This window comes from Botrytis sinoallii (assembly GCF_014898435.1).
Source record: "Botrytis sinoallii strain Bc 23 chromosome Unknown BSIN_014, whole genome shotgun sequence".
NCBI lineage: Eukaryota > Fungi > Ascomycota > Leotiomycetes > Helotiales > Sclerotiniaceae > Botrytis > Botrytis sinoallii.
In genome coordinates, this window is record NW_024066041.1 from 1327636 (window position 1) to 1342775 (window position 15140).

The 15140-nt window shown below is 40.4% G+C and overlaps 1 protein-coding gene across 1 annotated transcript; it reads left to right on the plus strand.

The window, feature by feature from the left end:
• Positions 1-5385: 5385 nt before the first annotated feature.
• EAF02_007997 (uncharacterized protein) lies at positions 5386-14935 on the plus strand (the record flags this gene model as incomplete). Its single annotated transcript, XM_038904045.1, has 6 exons — positions 5386-8179; positions 8245-10389; positions 10440-11223; positions 11295-11330; positions 11605-12869; positions 13042-14935. 6 exons carry the CDS (start codon positions 5386-5388, stop codon positions 14706-14708), a joined length of 8691 nt encoding a protein of 2896 aa, XP_038756326.1. The 3' UTR covers positions 14709-14935.
• Between the last annotated feature and the right edge of the window lie 205 nt (positions 14936-15140).

Sequence of the window (15140 nt, forward strand, 5' to 3'; positions counted from 1 at the left end):
CCATATAAATAGATCTGTTCAAAGTTGTGATTGATTAAGTGTATACCTATATGATATCCCATAAATAGATTTGAATATGCTTATTTGACACTCGCAAAATAGCGGCAAGTGTAAGTATAATATACTGGCTAACACATTGAATAGTTGGTGATTACGTCAAAACAATGGTTTTGCCTGCATCTTGATATACCTGAACTACTAATCGTAATTTCGCGTATACTTTATCAATACCTTCTTCTTTTATTTCGTTAATAAATTGTGATTTAAATAATCATATTCCGGGTGGTATACTAGCTTTTGAGACAATTTTAAAGACTCCATTTTCTATTAATCTATCAATTTCCTTGTGTCGTAATTCCTTATATTGTGTAGGTATATCATTTTGTAAGAATACAATTAGTTGTGGTGGTGGTAGCTTAATGTTGATATTCATCAAATTGATTATATTAATCAAATTGCTTTTTATGTGACGATATAATTGCATATTTGATTGTATCACTGGCAGTGGTGTTTGTGGTTGTGGTGTTTCTATTTGTAATATATTAATTATTATAGTATTATTGTTATTGTTATTATTCATATCATTACTATTATTCGATTCGATTTCTTCAGATTCTTTATAAAAAGGTCGTACAAACGTAAATCGAAATTTAGTTAGTCCACTAATGAATTCCACTTTACATATTTCCCCATCCGTTCCAATCAGAGTATATAATCCAGTTCACTTGTTTGATGTATTGCTACCTTTTCCTTTTCTCTATACTAAAACTTGTAAATTAAGCGGTAGAGTAAGGACTGATGTCGTGGATAATCCATTCCTCAGTCTAAGTATTTCTGTAACCTGTCTCTTAGCTCGTATATGATATACTTCTATTATAGCTTTCTTTATAGCTTTTGCATATTAAATGATTATCGGGGTTGGTAGATTAATATCACTCAATCTAGGGTATATCCCATAAACTAGCAGTATGGAAACAAGCCTATTCGGTTCGGCTGTATCATTCACAGCTTTCACTGCCATTTGCAAAATCATTGCTTTCATCAAATTGTCATCTTCAAGCTCTTTAGTTAAGATCTCGTATGTATGGTGTAGGGGGTGATGATATTTCTCCACTATACCTACAAAGTTGTGTACTTCAACTGGTATACTCTTGATAGTGATTGATATAGATTTTGTATTCTGGACAAACTCTTTATTCATAAAATTCTTTCCTGCATCATAAATAATATAATCTGATAATCCTATATATACGTCAATTCAGCACTCTCGAAGAATATCGAATGTATACTTAGCTGAAATGTTTTCAAGGAACCAAGCTGTTTGATAGTGTATTGCCTCGTTAACAATATGCAGAACTGGTTTGTCTATAATATATATAATATCGATATATATAGTATAATTAAATTCAGTATCCTCTGATAGAGTGAACCTGAAAACGTCCGGATAACTTGCTATGTATTTAACAGTGTTTATAGTATTTTGTGAGATGTTTTATAGCGTCATTACTCTCGTTATAGCCTACGTATTGTAATACACTATAAAAACGTTATGCAAATAGGTGGCCAAATCGTTAATATAAACACTATAACTCAATAATCGTTAAATAGCAGTTATTCTAGCGAATAAACTCTTAAATAAGCTAATCTATATTTACCTTCCATATCAAAAATATATGCCCGCATCTTCTAATAACAGAATATTGACCGGTTGGATTGATGAATTTGTTGGTGATATTGTTATAGAATGCTTTAAACTAATCTATATTCTCAAGTTCCAATAAAAATGGAATATCGGCATTCACAATATGAAAAACAACATATCCAAATGGTACATCGACACGAAATGAACCTATTAATGTTGCAATTCCTTTTCCAAAGTGTACATTTGCCGCTCCTGCTGTTTGTGGATTATACATCACTGGGCATACCTATTGCCATACATGATATTGTTTAATCCCAATTGTAGATTTACCTGCACAAACTATATCGATACATATACCAAAAAACTCCTTACTTGTATAACTTGCATAAAAGACATCTATTGTACTTTCTGCTAATAGAATAGCTTCAACAGGGTCTCTAATCAACGTATACAATATTGTATTGACTGATAATTGATTGAATATCTTTTGACTATTTATAGATTCTGAACTAACGAAAAATGCTTCTTCTTTAGTATTATCAATATCAAGATCTGCAAAGAACTATCCCATTTCGGTTTTTGAATCAAATTCTGCATCAATAACTTCTCCCTCATATTCGATCAACCATTAGTCGTAACACTTATTAAACACGTTATTACTACCATCCTTAATCTTTTCCCGGTATTCATATCGGTTTTTATCCTATTCCTCCTAGGAATGCTTTATTGATCGATATCCCTCTTTCTTGTATATCCAGCAACGATTTCGTTGATTCGAAGAATTAGATTGTTATCGAAACCTATTAGTATTGCCCTTGAAGCTGTTACTTCTGAAATTACCGTTTCTGAAATCTCTAGAACTATCTGAACTATTCCGATCATTATTACTACAGAATCTTTTATCAGTGAATAGCACTATATCTTCTTTTTTATACAATCTCTCCCACATATTAATAGATTGTTGCAATTGGTTGATTAAATCAAATACCTCCTTTTTGGAGTCGAAACAAGCTAGGTTGTATGCCTTAACATTTTCATATATCAGTATAAGCTTATTGTATAGATATAACGTTTGCTGTATAACGGGATCAAGTTGATACTATAGCATGTATAGCTACTTGATTATGATGGTAAGATATTTACTAAATAACTTGTTTTTATACTCCTTTTTAATTGATTTGAAAATGATATTGTTTTATTTAGATAGTATATTGTATTGGTATTTTTCTCCCTTAAAGTTACTTTGTATATAAATACAAAGCTCTCTGAATGTAGATGGTAGTACTTCGTAGTTGGCATAAAAGAACTTGAGTGCATTGTCCTTTAGTATGATTGGGAATGCCTTGTATTACATATCCATAGGTATCTCCGCATATCATAAGATTTCATAGAATATCGAGAGTTTGAAGTCGAAATTATTGTTGTCCCCACTATATTTTTTCTTATTAATATAGAATTTCAACAAACTAATAAGAGATTGTATATTAAAATGTATCGATAATTTCTTATCCCTATTGCGTTGACCTCTATTATCCTTCCTATTACCATCACCATCATTGTCATTATTAGGATCTCCTCCTTCATCACCATTTCCATTATTATTTCCATTATCATTTCCATTACCATTTCTATCACCTTCTCGATCATCATTGTATTTGAAGTCGTTTTCGATGAATTTATTAATCATCCCGGATTTAAATTTAGGCTCCTTAATATTGCGATCCTTCAAAACTTCCTGAACCTGGTCCTTCGTTCATACACCTATAGTAGATTTACGAGATTGATCGTATAAAGCTACATGTACTTCAATATCTGTTTTTGGTATTAATATTTCTCGAGTACATAATACTATATATAGCTTTCATACATCCATCTGATGAATCTTTACGAATTGTCCAGCCGTAAATATATTGAAGTCATTATAAAAGATCTCAGCGAGCTTGTTATCATTGATATCCTTATAGTTATATTGTTTGTGTTTGAATTTGATATATTTAATAAACTCTCTAGCATTAAATATAACATTCTTATCATTAATCTGTTATTCCTTTAATAGACTTAACTACTCCTCGCAATGCTCCTCTTCCTTCTCTGTATATAGGTTCTTGTCGACAACCTTAGGGGCGGTCGGGTTAACGGCATTGTCACTGTCCGATATAATAGTATATGAAAATAGGTATTTCGGAAGTTATAGGTATTTCGAAGATTGTAGATATAGGTATAAGTATTTTTGAAAGGGTGAAAGGGTGTTTATAAAGATATTTAAATAAAGGTTTGTGGGTTACCCTGTACAGCATACAGTACAAAGGCTAATACATAATGAATGCAAGCTCGATTTGTTACAATTGACAAGATCGACCTTTTGAATATATCTTCCTAATACAATTATTCGGAGTACACTCTTTAGCACAACAAAAGAGATAGCGTACTATACCAAGTACAATGATATCTTCTTTATAATCTCTTTAGAATTTCTACCAATCTTAAAAACCACCTTAAAACACCTAGTGCTTTATAATAGAATCCAAGGTTCTAATTTATAATATCACTAATTAGTATTAATATTAATTTGGTGTTGATTAAAGTGTAAAGTATTTCAGTCTTATCAATATGATTGATTGTATTATTCGTCTTGATCATTATTAACTATGGGAAGCTAGTATTTAATATAGTAGAAGTGCTAGCGCTAGTGCATACGCTAGTACATACGCTAGTGCAATACAGTGCCCTCTTAGATCACATGATCGATATCCCGACAATAATAGTGGTGGATAAATCAATAATAAAAGAAGGGGAGGGGGTTATATAATCGAAATAAGGCCAACAAATCAAGATTCCTATAAGATTTAAATAAGGAAGTTTTAAATTTTCTTTTTTAATCTATTATATCTTATTATACTCTTAGATAACTTATAGCTTTATATCTTATTGAATATATTTATTATTAAATATTGAAATTGTTATAAAGTGAGTTTAAAAATGTGCATGATACAGGGACGTGCACGATGTAGGGATATCGGTTAATGACTGCGGCTAAAATCGGTAGTCGATACTCCACTTGGAAAATCAAAAGCATTTGCAATCCAAACGAAAATACCTACCTACCCATTACTACATCGTAAATTTTCAGACATGCAATCTTCTGAACGAGTCGAATGTGCCAATTGAATCCGGGTAGCGACGCCTCTTGATCATTCGGAGTAGGACTGTTGGCCACTGGATGCGGAGGTAAGTTCAACGTGTTCTGTTCTCCACCTACCGTAATGCTATCCAGGTCCTCGTCGCTTTTGCAGATCAGTTCATGTACCTTTTTCGCGATGATCAATATCGGGCTTTGATCGTATTGTTCTGCAATGCATCTATTACGGAGCACATGTCTCCGCATACTCTTACGGTTTGCATTGCATACAATCAATTTATGCAAATTGTTTCAAGCTGAACAAATTGAATTAATTTCACTCATCAGACAGCAATGCATTATACCCCTCGTTCTACTGCAGAATGTGATGCGGCGGATGAGGGGACGTGGGGTTCAGATCGGTTATGAGATCCTCGTACGAGATAATATCGGAACAATGATAGAAACCACGAGTGACAAGCATCCAAAATAGTTGGGGAGAATAAACTTCAAAGCCGACACCAATTTGATCATAAACAGCTTCCTTCATTTGGTGTCGTAAAAAAACCTACCGAAAAATCAAGATCAAGATCAAAAGCATACTGCAGTAACTAACAAATCCACCATGCCTTCTTTCATTGAGGCCATTGAAAATGGTCTTCTACCTGGCGACCTAAGAGATAGGTTGAATCATGCCATCAAAATCTGGCCTGGAGATCCTCGATCAGCCATTGATTGGTTCCTCGAGGGAGGAAATGTACCGACGAACACCATTGCCACCATGACCTTCGTAAGATCGCTCTTGTTTTACTTCGACGACGAGGAGTACGTTTGTGGTCAACTTCTGACACTCTTGAGCTCCTATACTCTTGAAGGCCTGGTTTCATTGCTTTTCCCTCGCAATCTGTTGGATCAAAAAGTGACAGCAACGCCAGCCAACTTTCCATACAATTGGACAACCACCAATCTGACAATTACCAAATTGGAAGAAGTACGCGCTGAATTCCTCGACAATCACTCACTTATCGTGTTGCTTATTCTGTTGAGAGAGGGCAAGTTCTCCATCGAAGAGCGCCCTCGACAAATTGCCGATTGCATTCTGACCGCGATGATCGGTGATGAGCTTGAAATCGGATCGCCAGAGCTTTTAGCCTTTGTAAAGAAAGCCTTTCCAGACTTGAAAGACGCAGAATTTTCAGCCGCAATTGAATTCATCAAGACTTTGAAAACCTTCTCGAGTCTAGTTGAAGATCCTGAGGACGTAGTGCATCTCTATAACTCCAACTACCATTCTGTGCGAAGCATCACAGCCCAATCAAAGAGCAACTTTAAAAATACTTTGGTCACAGCTGGTACCAGTGTCGAGAGTTCACTCAAGATATATGACTTCGCAGAACGTGTCGATTGCTGGAACGAGCAACTCTGGCTACATTTGATGAATTCCCGTAGAGCAGATTCAGTCATGATTGACCCTTATTTTGAAGGGGAGATCACAAATGTACCAAGTGATGAAAGTTGGATGGGCAAATCCCATAACAATCTCACCGATATCTTCCGGCTCGAAGATACGAGTTGTGAGGAATGCTGTTCTATCACATCCCTGTCCGCGTATTTCGCCGATCTTCTGAGCCTGCTCAGTAACACGACGCCGACGGGCTCAAACCCAAAATATGATGACCCGCCAGGCACTCGGAATAGTCTGTTGAATATCCTGTCACAACGGCGTCCAGACCTTAGGAACCTTGAACTTACCTGTGCAAATTCGCAGACTTTGATTCCGTACATCAGTCTTGTGAATGAGGTGCTTGAATCTTTCATCCGCCATAAGTGTCTTGGTTCGCCAGATTCTATTCGAGTATTCAATACTCCTATTGATGCCCAAGACAATGAGCATTCTCCTACACCACTCAATTTGCCAGGGAACACAGACTACGAGGTCTATTCTAAGATCATCTCAAAGCAGAGATTCCCCTTTACCTGCTTTCCATACGACCAGGCGCGTAACATGGTACTCTCTTACTTCGACATTTTCCAAGTAGCCCATTTTGACTTCGTTGAGAAATTTCAAGCACCAGAGACTATGCTGCAAACAATAACAGCAACAACTACAGATGAAGTGAAGAGATCGCTGAACTCGGGAGCGAAAGAAGTCTTGGAGAGGCAAAGAGCTGCAGAAGCACTAGGCCTGCACCAGATGGAATTTGCAGCTATTACCGGAGAAAGTTTCTACCCACAATCCTTCAGTGACCTCGTCAAAGGTCTTTCAAGTAACAGCATTATTGATACGAGAATACAGGAGCATGAGTTCTGCCAGATGTGGGGTTATGAGGATGATGAAACCATGCTAAGCGCCGCAAAGGGCTTAAAACAGATCAAAAGTCAATTGATGCAGAGGTCCGGGCTGGAGTTTCAAGATGTCCTCGACCTTGTAAAGACCCAGCTTTTCGACCAACAGCTGGTTATTACCAATGAAGCTGGGTCTAACGAATTCACCGAGTCACTTGCAGAGCTTCGACTGCTATCAAATGCATCGAGTCCACCGTTCCAGCCTCTTACTTCAAGCATATGCCGAAACATTCAATCATTCTTACGTCTCAAGGCCAGGATTGGGTGGTCAACCAAAGTACTCGATGCTGCTATCCACTGCTTACGCAACAGGGAAATGGAGAATTCGCCATCTTTCAGATCGAACACTGTATCCCAAGTCGCTTCGATTTCCGTATACATTATTAAAGGAATTGCCTCCATTGTAAAGCTGAGTGACCTATGCGGATTAGAACCTGCTGCTCTTATTCCCCTATGGGGTCTCATCGATTCATTTGGCGACGAATCTCTCCTTCATCGCAAATTCCTCAGCCCTTCTCTAGGAGAAATATTCGCAGTTCCCAAAGACTGTGCATACTTCCAACCCAAAGGGAAAGCAATTAAAATTCAAGAGTGCGGTGCGAGCATTTGTGCAAGCCTCAACTGGCGTTTTGAGTACTTTAATGATCTACTCGAAGCCACAAATCTTGCAAATGATGACCTGAACATCGAGAACTTTTCTATCTTGTATCGATATGTGACCATATGTCGAATGCTTTCTGTCCCTCCTAAAGAATGTGTGCCATTCTTCAAGATCTTCTTTGACAAGGAAGATCCCTTGACAAATCCCAATAAGACGCTTGCTACTATTACGAATTGGACAACGTTACTGAACTCAGGCTGGACTATTGAAACACTTGTACTAGCTCTTGGGAAATCGACGAGTGGTGAAAGCAGTATTACTGGAGGAAATCCCGGACAAAAACTTGCGAGTGCGATACTAGATGGGACTAAAGACTTGAGAAAATCACTTTCATCACTTTTTAATGGAGCCATGCCCACTCATGAAACTATCGTCGAATGTGCGGGACGTGCCTTTGACTCGATTACGGCCAGTCTGGTCGTTGAATTTGTCGAGGGATCTCAGATTCGAACCAATACTGCAACGCTTGACACACAGCAAATGTTACAGAACCTTATGAATATATCCAAAACTGGCCAACTAAGATTTCTGTAATCCCTTCCTCAACAGCTATTTCGTGGTCTGTCCAACTCAAACTCACAGGCATATTGACGACGAAAGAAAAGCAAAAGATCATAGATGAATCTGCAGGACATCCTAACGTGAAGACCGCACTACAAAATCTCGTTGAGAACTCTCTCTTTCCTCAAGCTGTCATCAAGTCCCGTTTCCAGAGCAACATAAACGGGCTCAAAGATGATATCCTTTTGCAAGACTGGGCCCCATCCCAGCTCTCCGTCAATCCAATCCCCTCTGTGAATGACATTTTGATTGAGACAGAGTCACAAGTACAAGCACGACGAACTGCCTTTGTCAAAATGGCGAAACCTGTGATTGTTCAAGACACTCTCACAACATCTATCCTCAATACCATGAAAGATCTTGTGGAAGGTGTTGATATAACAGTTCTTTCAACTCTTCTCACAGAAACTGTGAAGGTATCAACAAACGATGACAGTGCACCCGAATCAGCTATGGCAGCTCTCAAACAGCTCAGCGAACCAGTTGAGATCATGACTGAGGCGGAGACGCTAGATGCATACTTCACACCCACGACAACAGATGATTTCAATCTGCACTATACTGGTGCGTTGAATAACCCTATCAGTTTAATGATAAATGGGATCGAGGTGCCGTTTGATACCGACTCGAAAACGTGGAACGCATTTCGCATGAATGCCAGACAGCCATATCTTCTACAGAGTAGCATTCGTCCAACCCAAATCTCATGGTCAACATGCAGATCAATGACGACACCCTTCACTGATGAAGAGCTCCAGTCATCAACATCTATCCAGCGGGCAGCATCGATTTTGGAGGCTATCCAAAGAGCAGTGTGCATTTGCCAAACTGTGAAACTCACGACATCAGAGCTCGAATATATCAACAGAACGGGAAAAACAGAAGATGAGATGCTGTCAATGAATCTTAATACACCATCTCTAATAAACTTGGTGCAGCTCCAAGAGTACCGCGAGCTGAGGGATAATATAATGATCGCGGATAGTGGCCTAATCAGCCTTTTCTCGTGGCTATACAACCCTAAAAATCCAGATATGAAGACAATTGCAACCAAAATTGCAGCAAGCACTGGTTGGAAAGACACGTTGGTAGAAAGCGTCCTCAATGCAAAATACCCAAGCCATACTCCTGCGGATCTTGTAGCAGTTTTGCGCAATCACGATGCCTTTATCAACCTTAGAGCCATCCTTGCTCTCTACGAGGGTTTGGGTAGCGCATCTGATGTTACCTCCAAGCCTCTTATGACAGAATTGTTTTACCTTGCAAAACCTCTATCACAGCTCAACAGTGGAGATACATATATGGAAGCCGCCAAGAATTTGCAAAAAAGATTGACACCTTCACAACGAGAAGCATCAGATGAAGGGTTAATGGAGAGCCAGCGCAAGACACTCGTAGCTTATCTTCTGCAACAAAAGTTCATCACCCAAGACCTTGGCATATGGGATGCAGATGGGCTATTTGAGTATTTCTTAGTCGATGTACAGATGGGGCCACAAATTCGAACTTCGCGCATAAAGACAGCCATCTCGGTCGTGCAAATGTTTGTTCAACGATGTCTTCTCGGAATGGAAGAAGGAGTTTCGAAGTCAGTTCTGGGGCATGAAAAATGGGACTGGCTACAACAGTACACTCTCTGGGAGGTGCATAGGAAGATATTTTTGTATCCTGAGAACTGGATTGATCCATCACTCCGAGATGACAAATCTGAGCTTTTCGACCAGTTTGAGGCCACCTTAATGCAGAAAGACTTAAGCATCAAGACGTTTCTTCAAGCTATTCAGAGTTATTTGTATGATCTAGATGGAATTTCGAGTCTCGATATAGTCGCGTATGTTCATGAACCGCAACCAGCAGCATCGGACACTTTTCACTTGTTCGGCCGGACTCGCAGTGGGCCGTATACCTTCTACTACCGTACCCTGACGAGATTGAGGACTGCTGAGGTATTTTGGCAACCATGGTCCAAGGTCGAGGTCGACATTGCGTCAATTGAGACGGAATGGGAGGGCCAAAGACTCGTGGATACAGGTAGTTATCTGCTTCCAATAATGATCAAGGGTAGGCTGTACTTGTTCATGCCATCAATTGTGCCCAAGACGTTAGTGAAGAACATCTCAAGCATGTCCAATGTAAAAACTTTGACGCTCTGCGCGATCAAAATCCAAACATAGCAGAGCCTGTGCGCATCTGGGAAATAACAATGGCGTGGACAGAGTTCGTCAACGACACTTGGGCACCCAAGAGAGTTTCCTCTGGTAGTCTCAGTGTGGGCCTAGAGGCATCCTCATCCCAAATCCGGGTCGATCCCACATTACAAGACAATACTTTGACACTTAAGGTCAGCTATGGTGAGGCTGAAAAAACCACTTCCAAGGCCATTGGTTCATTCATATTCTGCAATGACCAAATAAGCACATCAAACACCGTAGCAACCTCTACTCAGGCGGGTTCGTTTGCAACATACTTTCAAAAAGCATTGAAACAAGGAATGGATCTCGAATCACTCCCCGGAGGTTCCAAATATACTAATTCCGCACCTCTGATTTGGGTGCCACCTGAGCTGGAGAGTACCAATGGGGCTTCAGATGTCTCCTGGACTTTGTCAAAGTTACCACAGAGGGTGACAGGACTAGTTGTCAGCGCAAAAGTTAGTGAGGGCAGAAGAGCAAGTTTCTTCAATATACCAAAAATGGAGCTTCTCAGTTCGACATGGACCAAAGACGTCATCAAGAACAATACGGAACTTGTTTCTATTGACCACATATTTTCGCACGAACTCATGGAAGCAACCTCTGACCGAATTGATCCGCTACGTTGTTTGTATAACAAAATAGCACAGCTACCTGCTGGTGCGATGAGAGAAAGTTTTGGAGCTGGTAGTCATGAGGCATGGTAATATCCCCTAGCTCACTTCACTTCTAATATTAGTATTCCAATATGGGACTGACCGTGGAATAACACAGGTATCATGAGCTAGGACGTCCCACCGCTATCTACAAGTAAGTCTGCATTTTCTTCAAGAAAAAATAAATAAAATAAAAGGGGAAACAGAACGAGGTTATAGTAGCCCGTTCGCAGGTTTTCTAGAGAATCAGTTTTCTTTTTCTTTTTGATGACAAATTGTTTTTGATAATTCATACTTTTCTGGCACGGAAATTGATTGAGAGAAATTGTCTTTCAAAAGGCCCCGATTGTTGTAGAGAGATGCAATGGTTTCAAAAGATTCAATCCACTTGTATATTTTGTTTGGAATGACAGCTAACCACGTTAAAGTTGGGAGGTTGGCCTACACACAGTATTGTTGGCAGTCGATCGATTTTCTGCCACCCAGCAATACGAAGAAGCATTGGAGGTTGCGAGACTGGTCTTTGATCCATCTGCCGATCTTGAATTAAACACGGATGACAAATTGACCTATCGATCATGCTGGCGATTTCCTCCGTTCCAAGAAATGGCCCGACAAATTGCCATCCGGGGTGAGACTTCGTTCGATCCTTTGAACCTTGACCGTTTAAGCAAAGAAATTCAACTTGCCATTAAGGAGCGTCGTTCGTATGGTTCACTTGTGCATGCCGCAGCTAGGGGAAGACCAATTAGTTATATGAAGTGGATAGTGATGAAGTACGCAGAGATCCTCATCGCATTGGGCGATGTTTATTTTCGCCGGGCTTCGCTTGAGAGCCTACCGATAGCTACGCAGCGATACATCGAGGCTGCGCGAGTTTTAGGAAAGGAGCCGCCTAAAGTACCGGATTTGGGGAAAAGAAAAAGAAAGGCAATGACTTTTGAGCAACTGAGAGAAGAGGATATTATGTATGACTCTGTTGTATTCGATCTGGGCTTGCCTTTCTCGGCCAAATTGAAGAAAGGTGCGGCCGAAACAGCAGACAGAGATCCAAAAAAAGAGAACATCGCTTGTTTCCTTCGAACGAACTATTTCTGCGCCCCTCTAAATCCTAAGTTCAAGCAAATGCGAAGCCTTGTTCATGAACGCCTTTACAATCTCCGAAATTCTTTCGACATTCAAGGGAAGCCAGTAGTCTACGGCCTTCGTGAACCGCCCATTGATCCAGGAGCCTTGATAAGTCTTAGCAAAGGAGGTATGGGAGTGTCCGATATCCTCAGCATGGTTTCTGGTGAACGAAACAGCCCACTACCACGGCAGCGTTTCGACGCTCTTCTGAAGCAGGCCTTAGCATTGTGTGCCGAGGTGCGCAAACTTTCAGGACGCCTTGTAACCGTAGTTGAGAAGAAAGAGATGGAAACTTTCAACATCGGTAATGCTCAGCATGCTTCAGTCATACAGAAAATGATGCTGGATATCAAGAATGTCGAGCTTGAAGAGGCACAACAAACTGTCGAATCGCTCTTGATCAATCGTAGCTCGCTGGAGGCGCAATTGAATTACTACCTCCAGCTCATCGGCGAGCCAGATTCCATGATCCCAAAACCCAAAGATGATTGGGTCGATATTCAGCAAAGCATCGACACCCCCACACAAGACGAACTTCGAATGTCTTCATATGAGAAAGCAGAAAGTACGTTGATTAAAATTTTCAAAAAATTTATAATGTTGTGCTCGAAATCTCAAGTCTTGCTGTACCCCTTTCCTTAAGCATATCCCTTTCCATCTCTCAACATAACATTTGTTCCCAATGATCCCCAAGAAGATTCTTGAGCAGGCAATACTGACTTCATGATTTTCAATAGTGACACAATCCCTCTCTGCTGGTGCCAAGAATCGCGCGGCCATAGCCACCGATGCACTCTCGATCCCCCTTTATCTCGTTCCACAAGCAACAACCGACTTTGAACCTCTTGGTGTCGGTGGATCTATTTCCTTCGCTGGAAGCGCCATTGCTGATTCAGTAGCTGCTGGGTCCACATTAGCGAGAGGAATTGCAGCTGTTCTAATGGACGAAGCCGGTCGAGCAGACAAGAAAGCTAGCCTAACGATGCAGTTACGGGAGCGAAGACTCGCAGCAAATATGAGTGGCCGTGAAATCAAGTCGATCGACAAGCAGGTCGAAATCCAGAAAATCCATATCACTTCAATCCAGAAGGACATTGAGATGCAACAATCAGAAATAGAAGATGCAGCTGGGGCCGAGGAGTGGTACCGTACCAAGTATAGCAGCGAACAATTGTATACATGGATGGAGAAAATATTCAGAAATCTTTATTTCCAGGCTTATGAACTCTCAATGACCATGGCACTTCGAGCGGAGAGCTCGTTCAACTTCGAAGCCGGCAGCAAAAGTTCGATAATCAACAAAGGGGGGTATTGGAATCCTTCTCAAGATGGTCTTCTTGCTGCCGAAAGTCTTTATCTAGACCTGAGGAGACTTGAAAGCGCGCAATTAGAATGCACAGCTGCTGATTATAACATCAGTAAGACTGTGTCTCTAAAAGACTTTGACCCCATGGCGTTGATGAAACTCAGAATCACGGGAACAACGGACTTCTCCATTGGCGAACTCCTTTATGATATGGATTTCCCTGGTCATTACATGCGAAGAATTCGATCTATTAGCGTCTCGGTACCATCAGACAAGGAGATTGGAGCTAATACGAATGCCATCTTGACGTTGCTAGAGCACAAGTATCGCGTTACACAAAACGCAGCTGACTATGCTGCTTCCCAATCTGCTACTGGAAGTGAATCATTTAGAACTGACCGAATTCCGATAACAGCAATAGCGGTAAGCTCTGGTGCTAAAGACCCCGGAGTGTTTGAGCTTGACTTCTCTGGTCCCCGGTATATGCCATTCGAGGGCGCTGGTGCCATTTCAGCATGGCGTCTGGAATTTCCGGCACCAATCCGTCATTTCAATTATGAGTCGATTACTGATGTGCAACTACACATACAGTACACTGCTTACGAGGGAGGTCCAACACTGAGAAAGGCGGCAAAAGACGCAGTTGTCCAAGCAGCTCAATCAATTGAAGCTCAAGGACAACATCAAGGATACTGGGCACTTTGGGACCTCAAGACAGACTTTGCTGCAAAATGGGCAGATTTTGAAAACACTCTCCTTACTCCCAACGTGGAAGCTACCCTGGACCTTGGCAATTTGAAAGACCGTCTGCCTTTCTGGTCACGACACCAAAAAGAACTCCAAGTTCAATCCTTTACATTGATGTCGCGAAATAAGAATGTTAGGGACAGATTGAGTATATTGGTGGACCCAAATTCACCTGCATACAATGGAACCGATGGCATCTACTCTGGTGATCTCTATACCAGACAATGCGAAATGACTGAAAAGAACTTGAAGTGGAAACTCAAGGCGAAAGCAGTTCCCCTTGCATCCGTCGCGAGCGAAAATATTTATCTGTTTGTTCGTTATATTTATGTTGGGAAAAATATTTCGTAATCGGAAAAGTTTACGTTCGCTTCATGTAGGCCTTTTTCGGTATAAGCGATTGAAAGAATTGCGGTGGCTTTTGATGGAAATAAATTGAGATGTTGTGTTTTGTATTTTTCTTTTCCTTTTGACAGTTCTTGAAGTGCAAGGTGATCGGCACTTACCATCATCACATGACACCACTAGCTAGCTATTTTGATGTTAAATTTAACATTCAACAAAAGCTCGTCCACTTGACATGTCTCATAATTGTGTCTATTCTGATGGCGCTTGTCAAAATATAGAGAGTGTATAATGCAAACAGAGTCTGACACTTAGAAAGAGAATATGGTATCTCGAAGTAACAGAGGGGCGCTCTCCACTCCTCCTCTCTTCCCCTTCATTCCATACTCCTTTGGATTATGCGATCTCGATTACCCATACGACGAAGCTTTGGCTTTA